General features: G+C 45.4%; 1 protein-coding gene across 4 annotated transcripts; it reads left to right on the top strand.

Moving 5' to 3' along the window:
• The first annotated feature begins 1,349 nt into the window (after window positions 1–1,349).
• Window positions 1,350–19,678, top strand: PGGHG (protein-glucosylgalactosylhydroxylysine glucosidase). 4 transcript variants are annotated; one of them, XM_044425804.1, is made up of 14 exons: window positions 1,350–2,297; window positions 3,153–3,401; window positions 4,038–4,248; window positions 5,024–5,459; window positions 7,151–7,270; window positions 8,688–8,819; window positions 10,837–10,948; window positions 12,123–12,195; window positions 13,107–13,243; window positions 13,882–14,015; window positions 14,191–14,286; window positions 14,387–14,484; window positions 17,983–18,197; window positions 19,455–19,678. In XM_044425804.1, exons 1-14 carry the CDS (start codon window positions 2,261–2,263, stop codon window positions 19,505–19,507), a joined length of 2,103 nt encoding a protein of 700 aa, XP_044281739.1. In that variant the 5' UTR covers window positions 1,350–2,260; the 3' UTR covers window positions 19,508–19,678. The 4 variants fall into 4 exon arrangements, with proteins under 4 accessions (XP_044281739.1, XP_044281741.1, XP_044281738.1 ...); XM_044425806.1 differs by lacking the exon at window positions 19,455–19,678 and adding an exon at window positions 17,542–17,582 and having other exon boundaries at window positions 1,352–1,992; window positions 17,983–18,119; XM_044425803.1 differs by having other exon boundaries at window positions 1,389–1,992.
• Window positions 19,679–19,923: the final 245 nt, after the last annotated feature.

The following is a 19,923-nucleotide window of genomic DNA, read 5'->3' on the forward strand; positions in this document are numbered from 1 at the left end:
GCTGAGTGTCGAAGAATTGAGGCCTTTGAATTGTGGTGCTGGAGGAGACTCCTGGGAGTCCCTTGGATTGCAAGGCTATCAAACCAGTCAATCCCTAGAGGAGATCAACCCTGACTGCTCTTTAGAAGGCCAGGTACTGAAGATGAAACTCAAATACTTTGGCCACCTAATGAGAAGGAAGGACTCACTGGAGAAGAACCTAATGCTGGGAACAATTGATGGCAAAACAAGAAGGTGATGGCAGAGAATGAGGTGGCTAGGTGGAGTCACTGAAGCAGCCGGTGTGAGCTTACGTGGACTCCATGGGATGGTGGAGGACAGGAAGGCCTGGAAAAGTGTTGTCCATGAGGTCACGATGGGTCAGATGCAACTTAGCAACTAACAACAACCTTGGACCTGTTCACTGAAAGATCTTGCAGCAGACAACCGGATGGATCCATCCCATCTGTTTATACTCCCAGTTCTTCAGTTGAGGACTTAGGAGCTTATGTGCTCCCCTCCATCTTCTCTGCCCAAGCTGCTGAGCTGGTTGTTCATGCTTGTGCTGCTATTCTTGCCTCAGACCAATCTGTCTGTCAGTGGGAGTGGTGTGCTGCCCTGACACCATGGCACAAAAACAGACGGAGCCATGAATCCCCTAAATATTTATGGGGTTCCCACAAAAATAATTAGACACACTTTAGAATCTGGGCCCACTTGTTCCACAGTAAAAATTATGGATCTGCTCTTTTCTGTTGCTGTCATGGCACAAAATGCTTGCTCCATGCCTCCACTGAGGCACACAAACATTGCTTCTCAGGATTCCTGGGGTAACCAGGAGTCAATGCTTGTGTGAAAGGATTGTGCGTGTTCCCAGTCAAGGTTTTTAGGGCATCATCGTCCTGTCTCATTTTATAGGGTTGCAGATGCAATTCTGTTCAGTTTGTTGCCTTCCTGTATTATCTATGGCTGCTCCTTAGCTGTCATCTTGGCTTCTTTCACTAGATTACTAAAGGGAAAGCGAAACAACGGCCTAGTTCGCTTCGCCACAGCCAAGTTGCATCCGCAGCTCTCTCGCCCTCTGCTGGTTACCTCTGGACACCGGGCCTCCAGCAGCCAGCCGCTCTACGGGGAAGGCTCCTCAGGCAGGCAAGCGGCAGGGTTCACACGTCACGCTATTCCGCTGTGCTTTGATTAACTACAAAGGGTTGGCAGCGCATATGGGTGACCTTTTTGAATTTTCCGCAGCAGCTTGTCCGGAGAATGGCTTGCTGGCATGGTTAAAAGGTACCCAGATCTCATGGCTGTGCTAAGGCTTGGGCGGCTAGTCGGCGGTAGCGCCAGCCGGGTCACTGCTGGCCGGCCTTTTCCCCTTCTGGCTGCTAGAGGGCGCTTGCTCTACGGAGACGGCTGCAGCGCAGACGGCAACAAAGCTACCTGCCAGAGGTAAAGGTGGCAAGCATGAGGTACCGTTCAAATGCGTGGCGGCCTCTTCCTGTGACCTGCAACTGAGGGAACGGCGAAGTCGCGGAGGGAATGCGAGGCCCTGGAGGCCGGGGAGCTCCCAGCTCGCTCTCTCCTCCCACCATGCTACATCTCCACGAAGCTCCGCCCGCCTCTTCCAAACGAGTAACTTACCTCTTTGTTCGTCACTGCCCTCGACACAGGGGGAAATCTCGGACAGGGAAGCGGAGCACAGGAAGTCCACAATTACTTCAGGCCGTCTGGGAGATTGGAGTCCCCCTGGCAGACGCAGGCGGGCCAAGGGAAATCTTGGACAGGGAAGCGGAGCACAGGAAGTCCACGATTACTTCAGGCCGTCTGGGAGATTGGAGTCCGCTTGGCAGACGCAGGCGGGCCAGGCATTTGCGGAGCGCTGCCCCAGGGTGGGGAGGAGATCGGGAGGCGCCGACGCCCGGAGGGGGCAGGAAAGGAAAGGAAGCAGACAGCCCCACGAAGAAGTGCGCAAATCTGAGCTTCCAAAGGGCGTTCCCGGAAGCTGCACGCCGAGGGGTGTGTGTGAGTGTGTGTTTAACGCGGTTTACCCACGAGAAGCCTTCCTGCAGGGCTCGAATTGCGCTGGCGGGGACCTTGCTGAGGCGCAAACGCCCGTCTGCTATAGCCGTTCTTTCAGCCTGGACTCCCTCGGAGCAAACTCGCACGCGCCGCTTCAGAGGGATCTTCCCCTCTGCAGTTTCCTCGGTCACAGCATTCGCTCCCGCGGCTGGATGCGGCGGCTGGTTGCATCCTTAGGGGTCTGACGCGGCCCCGTGTCCTTTTCATGGTCGTGTGCGGAGGAGAGACTTCAAGCTCCTCAGGTCCATTTTGTTGCGCTGGAGTGCAATTAACCTGAGGCAGCTGCAAGAGGCGCTTGGGATGCTCACACTTTTATTGCCCCATGCCCTGTCTCGGCCACCAAATTTTAAAGGGTGCATGTGGCCAAGAAGACTTCAATTCGTCCCTCTCTCCCCGCATGCTTTCTCATCGCTTCTTGCATCCTTTTTTCTGACTAGAAAAACTGTTAAGGAAGAAAAGATAGAACGACACCTGGCAGAATTCTAATGGGTGACTTCCATCTGGAAGCATCCACAGGATTAAAGAACAGAGTGCTTCTGAGCATATTTGAGGGCTAGGAATTTGTTTCTGGCACCAGAAGTGAACTGAGGTAGGGCAATGGCATAAATGACTCATTGGGAAGCACCCTTGGAATAGCATTCTTTAAACAAGTATTTTCCTCCAGTGGGTAACATGCGTCCTGCTACTCCAAAAGCTGCAGAGAATAGGGAATTGGGGCAGGTGCAGCTTATCAGTCTGGGTAAAAAAACTGCAGTTGTCAAATTGATTACCCAGGAGATACAGAATAATCCCTTTATTAAGTTATAGCACCAAATAGGACCATGGTGCCTAATTGTGGATTTGGGGGTATCTACTCACCCACCACCTTCCTTTTGAGGCAAGTTCCTGCCCTGATTTCTCCCTAGCCAGCCTTAGCCCAGTGCCAGAATATGAAGGTTAGAAGAGTAATCTGTGGGCTGCTCCAGCTCCTCTCATACTTGCATCCAGCTCTGCATCTGCATGGCTGAGTAGTGCAAGTACCCAGAGAATGCTTTCCACCTGATGGGATATTTGCTGTGTGTGAGTCCTGTTTTCCCTCCCCCACTCATGCTATGCAGCAATGACAGAGGAAGACCCCGCAGTGTTCACAGCTGGCGCTCTGCCTTCTGACCCCCGGCTCCTTGCAACAGTGACCAATGCCTACCTGGGCACCCGAGTCTACAGGGACATCATTCATGTAAATGGGGTGTACAACGGAGCAGTGGGGGACACACATCGTGCTGACATCCCCAGTCCTGTTAATGTCAGAATGAGCGTGGCTGCTGAAGAGCACCTGAGTGAGACATTTTCCTTGGACACCAAGACAGGTAAGGGGCAACAATCCTGTGTGTGTGGGTGCGAAGGGGGGGGGGGGCAAATGAAGGCTACGTTATGAGGTTTGTGTTGCATTCAGGAAATTGGTTTTATTTCAACATGAGGCCAAGGTTTCTACTTTGAAAGCAATCACGGTTTGCACTTGACAAAGATCGTTACAATTGGGCTGGGCCTCCTGGATTGAACTCCCTGCTTAGATAGGAAGCTAACCTTGGACCAGTCAGAGTCTCATTTCAGCCTAAACTGTTCTGAAAAGGGAAGCAAATTTTACCATGCTGGAGGATGGCTGGGATTCAGATGTGATCATCATTAAGGAAAAAGGAAATACCTTTTAAATTGCAATATAAAGTGCACAAGATTTGGAGAAGGCTTTTCCAGCTTCCTATAAGAGCAATCACCTGGTTTTCTCCAGTTCTACAGAGTGCCTATTATATGTCTTAATGTCCCCTAAATAATATGAACAATTATTTTAATATGTCTTAGTTAATGTAATATATAAATAACAAATGATTAGACTGTAGAACATGTTTAGATGTTCCCACCTCAAAACCTCCCAAGCTGACTGCCTAGTGTGGCATTTGTACATTTGGGAAGGTGAATTCCCATTGACCCCTCTCTTTTGCCTGCAGGGACCTACATCCACACAATCCAGTGCCCGAGTTATACAGCCACACACAGAATCTATGCTCACCACTCGCTTGTCCACCTTCTGGCCTTCAGCATCACTATCCAGAGGTCAACTCTTGAAGGTCAGCCCATCACTGTGAACCTCCAGAGCCAATTCACACCGAAGAGTCCAGACCTGGACTTGCACAGAGGGCCAGATTTCCAGGATGCTCAGTAAGTATTATCATGTGAAGGTTTGCTTTGGCTTATATGTTGAAGAAGTTTGCCCTTCTAAAATACTTTAAAAATAGTGGGTGTTTCCATCCAGAGGAGTCCTAGTGCTAATAATCAGAGGGCATTGTGCAGCCGTTCCATCTTTTCTTCCTAATGAATTTTCCCAAGCAAGATATAAAATGGGAGAAGTAGTGGGAAGATTTATCCTAGAGCAGCACAGAAAGTTTCCAATTTTCTGGAAGGACTCAGTGGCAGGAGGAACTGGAGATAGTGCCTGCTGTTCTGAGCAATGCCTTCAGCTCAGCGTAAGAGAGGACTGCAGCCCCATCCAGAGAATGTTGGTCTACCTTGGCAAGGGGTGCCATAGGTAACAACCAGGGAGGGAGGTTGTAGGCCTCAGAGTGGGAATAAAATATGACACTGGGACATAATTAGGCATTACGGGCCTATCTACTGGAAAGGGAGAAATAGTACAGCCGAGACTTTTGGCAAGGGCATCCAAAATGTATGACCAGGGTTGCAAAAGGAAGTGAATAGAAAGGTGGTGTGAGGAACTCAAAATGCAGATGCAAAAAGCTGTGCTTGTCTGTATAGCAATGACTGTGTTAAGCACCCCAAAGATGCCTAGCTAAAAAGTCTGCCTTCTGAACAAAAGTTTAGATTGGCCTGTTGCAGGCAGCTTGCTTGTTCAGTTTGTTCAGGTGGAGAAAGGAAGATGAGAAGAATTTGTACTAAAGCCTCAGTCAGGTCTTCCTGCCACTTTCCCCCCCTCTAGCTACCTCTATGGAAAGACGTTGGTCCCTGAAGTAGAGAGTGGTCCTCAGCCTGCTGTACACATGCTCTGGACTCCAGCGCCACAATCGGTAACCCTCCCTGGGGAGGAGGAGGAGAAGAGTTGGGAGTTCCTCACTGCCATAGCAGAGAATGAAGAGAGCGTGAAAAGGGCCTTTAACGAAGGCATATCACTGATTGGATCTGGTTCCTTGTATCCGTCGCACACCCAGGCATGGGCCACACTCTGGGAAGGATGCCATGTTGAAGCCGATGGACCTCTGCCACTGAGGCAGGCCATCTATGGATGCCTCTATTACTTGCTAAGTGCCATCCCTCCTCCAGGTTCTTCCGATTTCCCATTCTCCGGAATTAGCCCTGGAGGCCTTTCTAATGGCACGTGTGGTGAAGATTACTGGGGCCATGTCTTCTGGGACCAGGTGAGCCAAAGGCACTGCAGCCTCACCAGTTTCCCACCAGCCTGGGCTGCATAGTTATGATGTACAAGTTCATCATACATGCATACAGCATAAGGTAGTATGGATTCTTCTGCATCCGCCATCTTAGTTTGCTTCATGACCAGTCCCTCCCTCCCACTGCACACGGGGTTTGGTAGGGTTTGAATGTGGTTGGTGCTAATGATGCCTCTGCTCTGTCATTGCAGAGAACATATGAATAGGCCCTGGACCATTAGTCCTTCTCAGTCACCATCTCCAAGATATTGAGCAGAGCTGCTTCTTATTTATATCCTGAGATCCTTATAACTAGTGATACCCTAGATTGAAGCTGGAACCTCCCTGTTGCAAAGCATGTGCTATCTCACTATGCTATGGCTCCCTTCTAGGCTTGTACATCAGTACAGGGCATACACTGGGCATATTTTTTGCATAGTTGATAAAAGACTTAACTGTGTACCTGCCTATACTTCCCTTTGGCTAGTCTTCCTCCCTCTGAATAAACAGCCCCATACACTGGTATAAATTGATCTAAGTTTTGACAGACTGCTGGCTGCTTCATCAGGTGGATGAAACGGCATCACTGACACACAGATTCCGCCCCCTCCCCTTTTATCTCATTATTTAGCTGACAGAGGAGCTCCATTCCTGGGTAGAAGGATGTGGAGCATTCTGCCTCCTGAGAAACACAGGATCAACAAGGGCAACCTTGTCTCTGAAATGTAGAAGAAACTATGGAGGGATAGTGCCTCTGCTCCAAATTCCCTTTTTTCCCCTCTCCCAACACCAGAAAGAACCCTCCTTTCCAGATGTCCCTCTGTCAGCGATCCTGTAGCTGCACTGTGTAGAATACGCCCTGAGCAAGGAGTTGGACTGAATGAACTCTGAGCTCTCTTCCAGTTCTATGATTCCCTTATTGCAGATGGAGCTTTGCTCGTCAACCTCTCACCGTGAGAGGGGAATGCCAACACAGTAACAATCCATTCTGGTTTCTGACCCCAACACGCTCCACCTGTGGGCTTCAGGAAGAGATGAGCAGGCATAGAGATGCTCATGCTGCCCCGTTACCCTATAAATGCCACTGTACCAAAAGCACTCCCTGACTCCTTTGGAGGGAGCGCTTCAGGCTTGTGGGGGGTTCCTACAGCATTTGTGTTTCCAGGGTCTTTGAGAGAAAGGGAACCGGAGAAAGAAGTACATCACCTCGCACAGCATGTTGCTGAACTCTGGATAGTGCTACCACAGGGTGTAGTGATGCCTACCTTAGATGTTTTGTGAACGGGAAGTGATCGATTTGTGAAGACTATCCATTGCTGCCGGTGTCCAAGGCAGGGCGCCTTGCTCACCGTCCCAGTTGCTCAAGAGCTGCAGCAGCAGAAGACAGTCTTGCCTTTGTGTCCCAGTTCTGGGAGTGCCACAGCATCTGGCTGGCCACCACAGGAACAGAATGCTGGACTGGATAGTTTTATCTGATCCCACACGGCTTTCCTGATGTTCTTATGATAGCTGATACGGGATCGATCTTGTGATCAGATTAGCAGTCAAAAAAGAGAGGTCTTCATAGGAATATGCATAGGGCAAGTTTAGTCCTGCATGCCTCACCTGTTAGCCATCCTGTTTTCACCTAATAGCAATATTTATATGTGTTGTTTGATTGCTGCTGTTGTCAAATTTAGGATACCTGGATCTACCCAGGCATTTTGCTGTTTTATCCAGAAGCTGCTCGTGCTGTCCTGAAATACCGGATCCGAACACTAGGAGGAGCTCTGCACAACGCACAGGAGCAAGGATACAAGGTAGATGCAACATGTGCAGGACAGAAAGAGATGTAGAAAGCTACTTGATCCACCCACCCCTGCAGAAGGAACCCTCTTCATTAAAGTTTTGTGAGGAAGGCCTCTGTCCAGCAGGGACTATGAAGAGTTGCCTGTTGGCTTTCTTTTACTTTCTAACCTTTAAAAAATAGATGAATAAACGAAATCAGCAGTGGATAATTAAAATCTCTCCACTTCTTACCCTCTAAAAGAGCATTCAAAGTGGAAGGAGTGGGGTGGCTAGGTCAATCTCAGCTTAGTTAGCTCTGCCTGAAGGGGACAGTTTTAGGTCTGCCTGAGAAGAAGTCTGAAGACCACCTAGGTGAACGGGGTGTGCCTCTCTGCTTCTGAGCAAGCATAGCAGTCCAGAAGTAGGAACAGGTAATCTTTAAGTGAGATTAAAACAGGCAAATTCACCTAGCCTGAAAATAACTTTTGGAAGTATGCCGAGGCATTGAGCAGAGGAAAGATTCATGTGGATTTCTTGCTTTGTCTGACATTCCTTAATTTTAATTGTCTACGCCAGGGGCCAGGATGTGGCCTGCTTGAGAGTCTTGGAACTTAACTTGGATAAGTTTTTAATCCCCATGTTGTGAGAATAAATGGAAAATACAGTCAGTGTATCCTGAAGTCTTGTTTTTTAAAACATGGCAATAAAGCACCCATACTATGTTACTAACTCATGGTTTCCAAGATCATTTAATGATTCTGAGGAACCAACTTGCTAAATGCCCCAAATAGGCATAAACTTTTTGTCTACCAGAATTCCACTGGAAGCATTGTAGTGATGGTTGCACAAATAATAATACCTGAATTCAGTGCATAACATCAGCTTTTCTGAAAGTCAACATACGTTGTGGAGCTTTAATATTAATTTCAGTCTCAGTACACGGATGGTAAGTCAGTGAAATGGGAGAACCATGATAAGAATGCCCACACCAAAGTGCTCATGCGGCATTATAGAGGAAAAGCACCCATGTTGTCATTACACTCTAACTGTGGTTATCGTATGACATCTTCTGTTTCATACGAGCACAACAGAATAAGCAGGATAGCATCTGCCACTTGCACCGTATATAGAATCAAAGTGCCCACACAAATCCTATCTTCCTGCTATAGTAGAGCTTAACTCTACTCCTCATAACTATCATCTAGCCTTCATTACTAGCGATTCCTATAGTAGTGCTATGAATTATTGGAGCAGTCTAATTAGCATAAAAGGGATTATGCAGAGTAGGCCATGATCTTTAAGAGTATACAGTGAAAAGCTGCCCATCCCAGGGCCACATCATCCTGGGTTTCAAATTAACTGCATGAGTGGAAAATCAATATTGGAATTATCACCTGTGCTCTTGCTGATCAACATGGGTGTTTTTCCTCTTGGATTTGATCGTGACAGGGCGCAAAGTTCCCCTGGGAAAGCGCAGCAACAGGTCAAGAGGTCTGTCCTGAGAAAATCTATGGAGATGAAGAAATTCACATCAACGGAGATGTTATACTAGCATTTGAGCAATACTACTACATCACAGAGGTAATGGCCTGCCTTTTATGAAGTTACAGGCTTGAGGCCAGCATCTTTTCAGGCCTCAAGAACCTGCTTCCAATATTTAAGACAATTACACCACTCAGGCTGTTATTCTATTTCTCATTCCGGGTGATATGTCTTACTCTGTTATTCACCTCTCAGATTTCTCTCTTCATGCTTCCCCTTTTCTTTTCCCCCTAAACTGGAGTAGTAGCCATAGAACCACACGCAAGCCCTCCATCTGATTTCCAAAGCCATGTGTGATCATTTCAGACTTCTTTAAAAAATGTTAAAGAATTATTAATTGAACAAACATAAACAATGCAATTGATATAGTAGTAATAAAAATAATTAAATAATACAAATAAACATGATAAAATAATAACAGTGCTACCTCCACCAGGAGCAACAAATCATGTTACTTAATGTAAGATCATTTATTCAGGTTGCTCCTCTCCCAATTCCCTTCCAGAACTGCATTGACTCTTGTGATGCTTTACACCCATTTCCTTTTATTGATCATATAATAAACAGTATCCAAATATTTTCAAAATTATTTTTACTTATCAAACCTTTTTTCATTTAATATCACAAGTTAACTTATCATTAATAGCTATATTCCAGACTTCTTTATATCTGTCATCTGTTTGATAATCACCTTTTATTTTCCAATGCCTTGCTATTACTAATCTTACTGCTGTTAATAATTTTGTGATCAGTTCTTTAATATTTGTCCCACTTGTTCTCTAAATAATGACAATAATGCTATTTCAGGGTCAGCCTCAATGTTTAAAGTCTATATTTTACTAATTTCTTTGAAAACCAGTGTGAAAGAGCCAGTGTGGTGTAGTGGTTAAGAGCATGGGACTGGAACTCAGATGATCTGGGTTCGAGTCCGTACTTGGTCATGGAGCCAACTGGGTGACTTTGGGCCAGTCACAGACTCTCAGCCCAACCTACCTCACAGGGTTGTTGTGGGGATAAGATGGAGGAGGAGAATGATGTAAGCTGCCTTGAGTCCTTTGAGGAAAAAGGCAGGATATAAATTGAAAAATAAAAATAAATAAAAAACCACTTCCCAAAACTCATTAATATATGTGAACTCCAACTACATATTGAAATATGTACCTACTACCCAGTTGCATCTCCAACATGCACTGGAATATTCATTATTCATTTAATTCAATTTAACTGGAGTTAAGTACCATTTCCAAACCAATTTATAAAAATTGTCTTTAATTTTTATTGGTATAAATGTTAAAATTCTCTTATCCCACATATTATTCCTTTCTTCAGTACTAATATTTCTTTTTAAATCTATTTCCCAAGACTCTTTAAGAGGAACATATCAGTTCTTCCCTTCTAGTAAAATGTTGTAAATTTTACTTGTCATTCCTTTCACTTGCATAATATCTTGTTTTTCTTTCTGTAAAATTATATTTTCAAATTTAGTATATTCTCTACCATTTTTCTTCAACCAATCTTTAGTCCAATGATCTAACTGAAGTATATTATACCAAGTTACTTTACCCTATCCTAGTATTGCTTGTATCATTTCTTTACTCTTTATTTTCTCTAACCAGTCTTTCAACCTAATAACATGTTTATTCCTCAGTCCTTCCCTCTAACTACTCCTCAAATTCTCTGGAATCTTTCTAATTCCCTAATTGGATATAACAGCAAAATTAATGAGATAAATATGTCCCTATATTTATTCCAAATTCTGACCATACAGTTCAGACTTCTGCTGAGAGTGATCTGTCCTTTTCCTGTCAGTCCACTGTGTTGGGGGGGGGGGGAGAGGGAGAAAGGGGAGTGCAGAAAAACGGTAAAGATGGTCCGCCTACCCTTGGTTCTGGCTGCCCCCACCACTGGTTTTGGCCCCCAGCAGATTCCCATTGGGAATGCAGCCCTTGGCAGAAAGAAGTTTGTCCACCCCTGCCCTAAACTGTGTTATGCATTTCTGGGACAGGAAGCTGGGCCAGATGACCCATTGAGCCTCTGCTTCCCCTTGTGGTTCTAGGACTTGAAGCTCTTTGAGCAGGAAGGAGGCTGGGATGTGGTCCAGGCTGTCGCTCAATACTGGTGTAGCCGGGTGGTATGGAACTCGGAAGAGCAGAAGTACAACATTAATGGTATGTTGCAAGGGAGGAATCTTTCACACGCATTTCATAAGTTTTCATCGTCCAGGTGCATCACGTCCATTTAGACATGTACTGGGCTTTGCATTTCACTATCATAAACAGGTTAGGACCTAGGTATCTGAAGGAGCATCTCCTTCCGTATATACCTGCCCAATCCCCAAGATCTTTGTCTGAGGTCCTTCTTAGGGAATCCGCTTTGAAGGTGATTAGAAGAATGGCTAGAACAAGTAGGGCCTTTTCTGCAGTGGCACCTCAGCTCTGGAACCTGCTCCTCAGAGAGGTGTGCCTGGCACCAACCCTTTATTCATTTTGGCGCCAGGCCAACCCCTTTTTATTTTCCCAATATTTTAAGGATTAATTGTCTTTTTAATGTTGGTTTTATTAGATATTTATATTCTACTTTTGTGTGTTGCCATTGTATTGAATCACCATCCTTACACCAGCCTCTTATGTGGAGGGAGGATGGTTCTCCTTGGTTCCCTTGCCTCTTCCTGTAATCTACTGACAGAAAGCAAGGTGGCTGTGCTGCTTTTCTTGCTTCTTCCCCGGTTGCTACGGCGGTGAGTTTCTCCTACAAAAGCCAGGGTGGTGTAGCGGTTACCATGCTAGACAAGGACTTGGGAGATGCAAGTCTAGTCCCCACTCAACCATGAAAGCTCACTGGGTGAGTTTGGGCCACTTACTGCCTTCCAGCTTAACCTACCTCAGGCTCTTGTTGGGAGGATAAAATGGAGAAGAGGAGAATCTTGTAAGCCACCTTGGGTTCCTTGCAAAAAAGATAATAATATGGAATATTTTTGGCTGAGTCAGCCACTCTCCCTGCCTAGCAGCAAGGACCAGCCCACGTTTGCATTTTGTATTATATGCATGTGGAAGTGTGCAGGATAATCTGCAAATGGCATCCTGGGGGTGTCAGAATTCATTTCTTTCTCAGAGTGTAAAGAGGCATACCCACAAAGAGAAGCAGGTGCCTTCTGCCACCAGCTTTCCTCATATGTTACATGTACAATTCCCAGATCAAATACCAGTGATCGATCTCTCTCTCTCTAGCTCTTAGCTCAACTTTGGAATGCTGTTTAGTTCTGCTCATTTCTTATGGCTGTTCCTGACCAAGGGTAGAAGGTAGAGTGTTCTCCCATGTTCTGAAGTGTCTGCCTTCTCTTAGGTGTCCTGCCCCCAGATGAATATCACTGTGCAGTAGATAACTCTGTTTGTACCAATGCTGTTGCCCAGAAGAGGTAAGAGACTCTTGGAATCACTGGGGCTTATTCTCCAGTCTCTTTTGGTACCTGCCTTCTTCTGGCTTCATAATGCAGGCAAGTAAGCCTATCTCTGTTTAGACAGAAACAAAAGGCCTACAAAAGTTATAGGTTGTTTCTCTGTCTAAACTTGCATAGGATTGTTCCTTAATTGTATTTCTGTAAAAATGTCTGCATTGTCTTCCATAAACAGCTTGAAAATAAAAATATAAACCATCATGAAGTATACACTGTACAAAATAGCATCAATTGTTTTCTTAAAGACAAAGAGATAAGGATTAAACAGTATTCAAATGATGTAGTAATAGAAAAATTTCAGGCTGCTCCAAAAACTAGTCCAAATAGCCCAAGAACAAACTAAACTAAAAGTATATGAAGTGAGCCAGGAGACTTAACTACCAATATTGATTATTACCTCTACAGACCTCTTAAAATTTGCTTGCATTTGTCAGTCAAAACTGCATGCTGTGGCTTGAACATTCTTTCTGATTCAGTGGTTATTAAATAAATACCATTTTAATTGCATCTTCTTGAAAAGAACTTGGGGTGGTGTACATGCCCCTCCCTTGATTCTTGTTATCCTTATCACTTATCCAGTAAACCATACTGGTTGTGGCAGTGGCCAACAGAGGTAGCTTTTCTACCATCCTGACTTGTAAGAACATGATGTTTTGACACCAGAATGAATGACATGCACCTGCTCATGAGTTACTGCATATCCCCATTTGTGTGTCCATCATTTTGGAAAATGGCAGCTACAGAATGCATGCACCAGAATGTACATGTCTATTCATGTTGAATGTCTTCCTCCATGGGCCTGAAACATACAATCTTGAAAACTCTCCGCACAGATTTTTATGGGCATTTAAAGCAGTTCTGTTCCTTCCCAGCTTGAATTTTGCAATTGACTTGGGCTCCCAGCTGCATATTCCCATCCCTGAAGAGTGGAAGGAAGTTGCAATGAAAATGAAAGTGCCTTTTGATCAAAGCAGGAACTACCACCCTGAATATGATGGGTATTGTCCAGGTATGTAGATTCAGGACATTTGAGCATCTAACCCTGTGTACCACTTGTTCATGGTATGATGACAGCACCCATCCTATTGGTAAAGTGAGTCCCTGCATGCAAATGTGTAGGGTATCAAATGGGTATGGGTAGGAAAGGGGTTCTGTGTACCAAGATCTGGAGACTCCCAGTGTATTTAGAAGACCTTGTGTTTCTGAGAAAGATCCTGGCAAAACCTCATTCTACAAAACCTTAGACTAGCAGTGGGTAGAGTGGGAAACATAGAAACTGTTCTATATCAAGACAGGCCTTTCTGTCTTTACGCTTAGTGGCAGTGTAGGGTTTCAGACAGGAGTTTTTCCCAAACCTGGCTGAAAATGGCAGAAACGAACATGGGATTAGAATACCTGCAAGTCTTTTTCTCAAGTTCCCAGCTTTTATTCCTGGCTGGGCTCCTAGGTGCACAGTCAGTAGAAATTCAGCATAGAGGTTTGGCTGTTCTTGTGATGTAGACAGACTGTGGCAACTGCTGAACATTGTAATAGGAATATGGTTGCTTCTACAGTCCACTTGGTAATAGATGTGAGAGTCCATTTCCTCTCCCTCAAGCACACATTTCTAGGTCATCCATATGCTTTGCCCCTGTGTTCTTTCCCCAGGTGAGCAGGTGAAACAGGCTGATGTTGTCTTGCTTGGATTTCCTTTCATGTTTCCCATGGATCCAGAAGTCAGGAGGAATGACCTAGAACTGTATGAACCTGTGACTGACCCTCAGGGGCCAGCCATGACCTGGGTAAAGCACTGGCCTTGAGGGGGAACAGAGGAAACCTGCTGGTTTTGGGGGGGGGGGGGGGGAGTCCTGCACAGGTTTGCCACTGGGCATCCCCGTCTGACTGAGCCACCAGCTTAGTCTGTTCATAATTGGATTGCTCTCTCTCCCCCGCTTGCCCTGCCCTGCCCACCACTAGAGTATGTTTGCTATTGGCTGGCTGGAGTTGAAGGAGACTGAGAAAGCACAACAGCAGCTGAACAAGTGTTTCAGCAACATCACTGAGCCATTCAAGGTCAGGCAGGTGGAAACTTCTATTTTCCTGTTGACATTTCCTCACTGTGCCCCTTTGCTATAATATGCTTCAACCCATCCTTTTCCCCCAACTTCTGCAGATCTGGGTGGAGAACTCAGATGGATCAGGAGCTGTGAACTTCCTGACAGGGATGGGTGGTTTTCTGCAAGCCATCCTCTTTGGATACACTGGTTTCAGGTACAAACTGCATTAATATGTGCCATGAAATCCATGGGAATAAAGAGGGTGGCAGTTTGAATTAACTCCCAGGGCTTGGTCCAGCCAAGACTCCCTACTTCACTTAGGAAGAAACAAAACTACTTGTGTTATAGGTGACAAGTGCTTTATTGACTAAAGTTGTATTGATAGACTATAAACTCAGATTATCAATAAGCAAACAAAGCATGGCTTACACACATTTCATAGCACTTCCTGATACAATGGATGCCACCGCAGGGCACTGAGTTGCCTGGACACCTGGGTGCTCCTGGTCCCAAGTAGAAAGTCAATTCTGTCTAGCAGTGTTATGGATGTTGTATGGATGTTCTCTGCTTTCTAGGAAGCACTCAAAGCTGTCAGCTAGAGGGAAAATGAGTGGGGATAGAGATGACTCAGGTGTCCCTGCTAGCCCTTATCTAATTAATTTTGTATAGGACAGGAGCAATACCTGTTTATCAGTTGAAGTCCTTTCCAGACCACAAGTTTTTTTTTCATGGGCAGACAGGTTTGAAAACTCCCTAGTCTAATGCTTCTACTTTAGAAGGCTGTACTGGACATTGTTGGCAATTCATACTAACTTCATTAAACTGTCTTCCAGTCAATCCCAATATACTGCTTCTTTTAAAAAGGTACTCTATAAATCAGGAACCTGGATCACCAATAGCACCTGGAGTCTACCTGGTGCCTTGGTCACAGGAATCAGGAAGGGTGCATCCCTATTCTCCTGGTCCTGCCACATTGTTAATGTCATTAAGCAAGGATGAAGGACCCAGGTGTGATGGCAAATGAGCAAAGAGCATTAATGGACTGGAATGGTTTTAGAGAAGCACTTTTAGTGGATTTGTTCATGGGCAGACTTTGGCTCCTGTAAACCAGGCATGAGAAACCTACACTGGTTCCCCATCTGGCCCACCAGCTTCTTTCCCAGTTCCTGCCACCTCTTTCTAATCAAAAGATCTTATCTCCATTCAGCAGGTTATTGAAGATAAGTCCTTTCCCCTGCTTCATTTTGAGAAAGGGTTCCCTTCAGCACTGAGCAAGGAAAATGGAGCAACTGAGGAGTGGAAGGCCTTTAAGGAGTGTTTATATGTGTGGATGGATGGATGGATGGGGTGTGTGAGTGTGAATGTGACGGACATGCCTAGTTTGGTCTCTGGCCACAGGAACTGCTGGCATACCTTCTCTGGCTGGTTCTCCAGGCAGCATCCCAGCCCTCTAGTAGAAATGCTCCCCAGCCCCATTGTAAAGCCTGCACAGCCACTTGAAGCATGTTTGTCCCCCATGTGATTTTCATGCTGTGTTCATGAGTGAACAGCAGCAGCGCCTTGCCAGGAAGGGCTTTTGTCTCTGGAGTAATGTGATCTTAGTTTGGAAGATCTAACCTTGGGGCCCAAGGTTGGAAGAAGAGCAGAGCCCTTCTTCTAATGTGAGGGGGTCTTTGATTTATTTGAAAACTGTATGTGTGGGAAACGTGGTTATAGCCACCCACGTTTGTTCCCCAACAGCAAGCAGAAGGCAGGTGTGTCAATACTGCAGTGACATGGAACCTTTGGTGCCAGAGACAGAAATAACCACAACACCACCTCTAGGTTGAGAAGAAGAAGAAATATCTCAGGCACCCAAAATAGACCCAGTACAGAGAGTTCTTCAGGGTGATGCGTGAAGAAGTACAGAAGTGTCTCCCTGAGGATGGGTCTCACTCTGTCCTCCACTTGCCACTGCCCCCAGCTTCCTGTTTCCTCTGTGCCTGGGAGTCCAAGAAATATTGCAAGGAAGTTTGTGTATGTGTTACAGTGAGAATATTTATTAAATGTTTGTTTATTTTAGAAAGGCTGAGGGTAGTTGTCATAAGAAAGGTGAATATTTTTAGAGGGAAAGTAATGGAATAACATATGTAAAAATGTTGACCTCGGTAGCCCTGCTGGAGCACTGCCAAGTTGCTGGGTTTGGGATTTTCACAGTCCTTTTTGGCTGACTTCTTCTGATGCCTGTGCTGATCTCCGCTGGCTCACCCAACTGGCTCACTACTTCAGCAGGCTTCCCCCATGGAGGATGGGGAGGGCGATCTCTTCCTGCCTTCGCCTAGGCAGCCTTGTACTCTCTTTCACATGCCTCGGTGAATTCAAATGTCAGCTTGGACTGTGCAGACTGGATGCAGCCCAAATCAGGGGCAGGACATGTGCGAGTCTCCAGGTACAGTTGAATGGCAGCTCCTGTTGGTCACAGCCACCCAGTGGTGAGGATGATGGAGCTGCTGTCCAGCAACATCTGGAGAGCTGCACGTTCCCCATGCCTGATCTAAAAATTGTGTAACTTGAGAATAAGAGAATATTTATCTTGAGAGTAAGAATCAGGACAGGACAGATACCTTCGCACAGTTCATGGTTAAGGTGTGGCATGTGCTGCCCCAACATGTAGTGAGAACTACCACTGTGGATGGCTTTAAAAGAGATGAAGAAAATTCATGGGGCTAAGGCCAGCAGTGGCTACCAGTTCTGAAGGCTCTGTGCTTCCTCCAGCATCAGAAGCAGAGTGGCTCCCAAGGCCAGTTGCTGGAAAGTGTGGCTGGAAGGATAGTGTTGCATGCATGTCCTGTGCGTGAGTTTCCCATGGGCAGCCATGATGTGAACACAATGCTGGACTAGATGCACCTCGGTGTGATGCAGCAGGGCTCATCTTATGTTCTTAAGAACAACCAAGGACAGACCCTGGCATAACTTTGCAGTTGTAAGCTGAACAGCAGAGGCCTTTGCTTGGCTTTGCAAAACACCACATTTTGATTAAATATGCTATTACTACTACTACTAATAATAATTTTTAAATAAAGGAGAGCATGGTTTGAAAGCAGCACATGCGTGACATATGTACAGGGAGCACCCACATGCACATAAGGCTCTGTGCAGGACTGAGTGGCGCTCAGGGCTGGCCAGCTGGATCCTGTGGAATGGTCTTGTTATAACTGTTGCTTGCTTGGCTTTGTTCGAAACAGTTGCACACTGTTTTTTCAATAAACTCTTTGCTTCTTCTTCCAAATAGCTATCTCCCTTTGTTAGCCTGACACACTGCATTGCCCACAGGTAACAAATACATGAATCAAATGGTGCATTCATAGCACAGTAATAATTCTGCTGTTAGAAATGTGGGTCCTTCTAGCTCAGAACTGTCCAATGTGACCAAATGTCTTGGCCTGAGGTGTTTCCAGCCCTGCTGCAGAAGATCAGAGGGCAGAGGCGGTGGGGGAGAATCGGATGTGCTCTGCCGCTGAGCTCTGGCTGCAACTAGCCTGCTCTCAGCGATGGCTGGTCAGATATACAAAGGATGCCTTGAGGGGTGGCAATCCAGGGCACACTGTGCCAGGCAAGTGCCTGTGGTCTGTCCTGCCCTTCTCACGCAGAGCTCAAGAGGCACCCTAACAGACACCCTGATCATCCATAGCATGTATTATCTTGCTTATTGATCCATTTCCACCACTCCTAGGATCACCAAGAAGTGCCTTAACTTTGACCCTGTTTGTCCCGATGACATAAAGATGCTCAAGATCACCGGTGTGTGCTACTTAGGAAGCAAGCTGGAATTCACACTCACTAAAGAAAAGGTCACCATCAAAGTGACAAAATCCTCCTCTGACCCTGAGTCAGCTAGTCTGGAGGCTGTGCTGGCAGGAACAGGGGAACACCTTCCCTTAAATGAAGGTACGGGATTGCGATCTGTAGCTGGGATAGCAACATTCCCCTTCTGTGGAGGAGTGCCATCCTCAAAACTATGCATTTTTTCCATTTAAAAATATGCATTCATTAATTCATATGAAATGCATAGATCCTTCTAGCAGTTATACATAGGCTTCAGCAAAAGCAGGCCAAATACTCAAGAAATACCTATTTGAAGGTGGAATCTATATGCCACCTGTTCAAAGATCGAAAGGTCCTTTGTAAGGTCCTCAATCCATTGAATTATAAGAGGTGAGTGTTTAGCTTTCCAATGCTATAATATTGGTCTTGTAGCTTCAAAAGGGCACAGAGAATCCATTTATGTTGAATATTTGTCAATTTCTATGAAGCAGCTACATAATTTAAAAGAGCATGTATGTACATCAATGCATATTAAAGATTGTTTCAATATATAATTTATCTGTGAAATAAACTCCCTCCAAAGAGAAGAAACTACCAGACTTTGCCAAAACGTAACTTTTTAAAAAGCATGAACTGTATTACCCTGCCATCATTAGCCAAATTAGACAATCCATTATGTAGAAGACATTGTGGTGTCCGATGGACATGAAAGTTTTTGCTGAATAAGGTGTTGCCTAAGCTCCATAAACATAAGAGCAAAATGCAGATCCACTGACTGGGCATTTTGTGTTAGTGTCCACAGCAGTTTCTCAAACTCCCAAGCACGTGCATGGGTGTAAAGAGTTAGGGACCAAGAATAAAATGCAGGATGCTCTTTCCTTTGACCCTTGTGTCTTGAATGGCTGTTCTGAGGACCAGGCAGAGGATTGTCCCAGTGGGACTCCTGCAAAAGCAAACAAAACAAAGAACAGTATAGATAACTGGAAACTATTGTCCTTGGCAAAGTGTACTCAGTTGAAACTGCTGTTGCAATGACACAAGAAAACTGCTTGCAGAGGACTGTGCTTATTTTTAGAAACAGCCTCTGTTTGACTTCCAACCAAGCCAAATATTCCAAAAATTTAGACCTGGAGGAGAGTTCAACATAGTTGGAGCAAGTTGCTACCCCTTAAAACTTACTGGCCTTCCTTTAACTTGGTGCCCCCCCCAGCTGTTTTGGACAGGAGATCAGGAATGCTGGGACTTACTTTCCAAAACATCTGGAAGACCCCAAGTTGGGAAAGGTTCTGCATCTACACAGAAGATGAAAAAGATGCTTATCTTGGAAAGAATTGTTAGTTTGGAGGACCCAACTTATATGCCTTCTTTCTCCCATTTCAGGACAAAGTGTCTCCTTCCTGACAGCTGGTGGTTGGATCCAGAGACAATTTTAAGCCTAGTTTTGTTTTTATTTTCATGGCAAGTACTAAAACTACATATCCTTACTGATCAGAAGATGATGGCAATGATCAGTATTTCAGAGCTTTGTTCTCTGTTAATGTTCAGTATCATGAAGGAGTCTGAATTTTTGGCGCACCCAAAATAAACAACTTGTTCAAATGGGACTTGGTTTGAAGTTCTCCACCAACACTTCATTGACGATGAAGCTTCCTTTCAGACCATTGGGTAGGTTTTGAAAGGTTCAGCCTCTGTCTGGGACTACCTCTGGATCCATCTCAGCCACAAAGCCCAGGTGGCTGCAGTGGCATGGAGTACTTTTTATCAGTTTTGGCTAATACATCATCTGCAGCTATTCATGATAACTTGGTCACCATGGTCCAGGCATTGGTAACCTCAGGGTTGAATTATT

Source organism: Varanus komodoensis, unplaced genomic scaffold (assembly GCF_004798865.1).
Source record: "Varanus komodoensis strain SLA01 unplaced genomic scaffold, ASM479886v1 scaffold16, whole genome shotgun sequence".
Classification (NCBI taxonomy): Eukaryota; Metazoa; Chordata; class Lepidosauria; order Squamata; family Varanidae; genus Varanus; species Varanus komodoensis.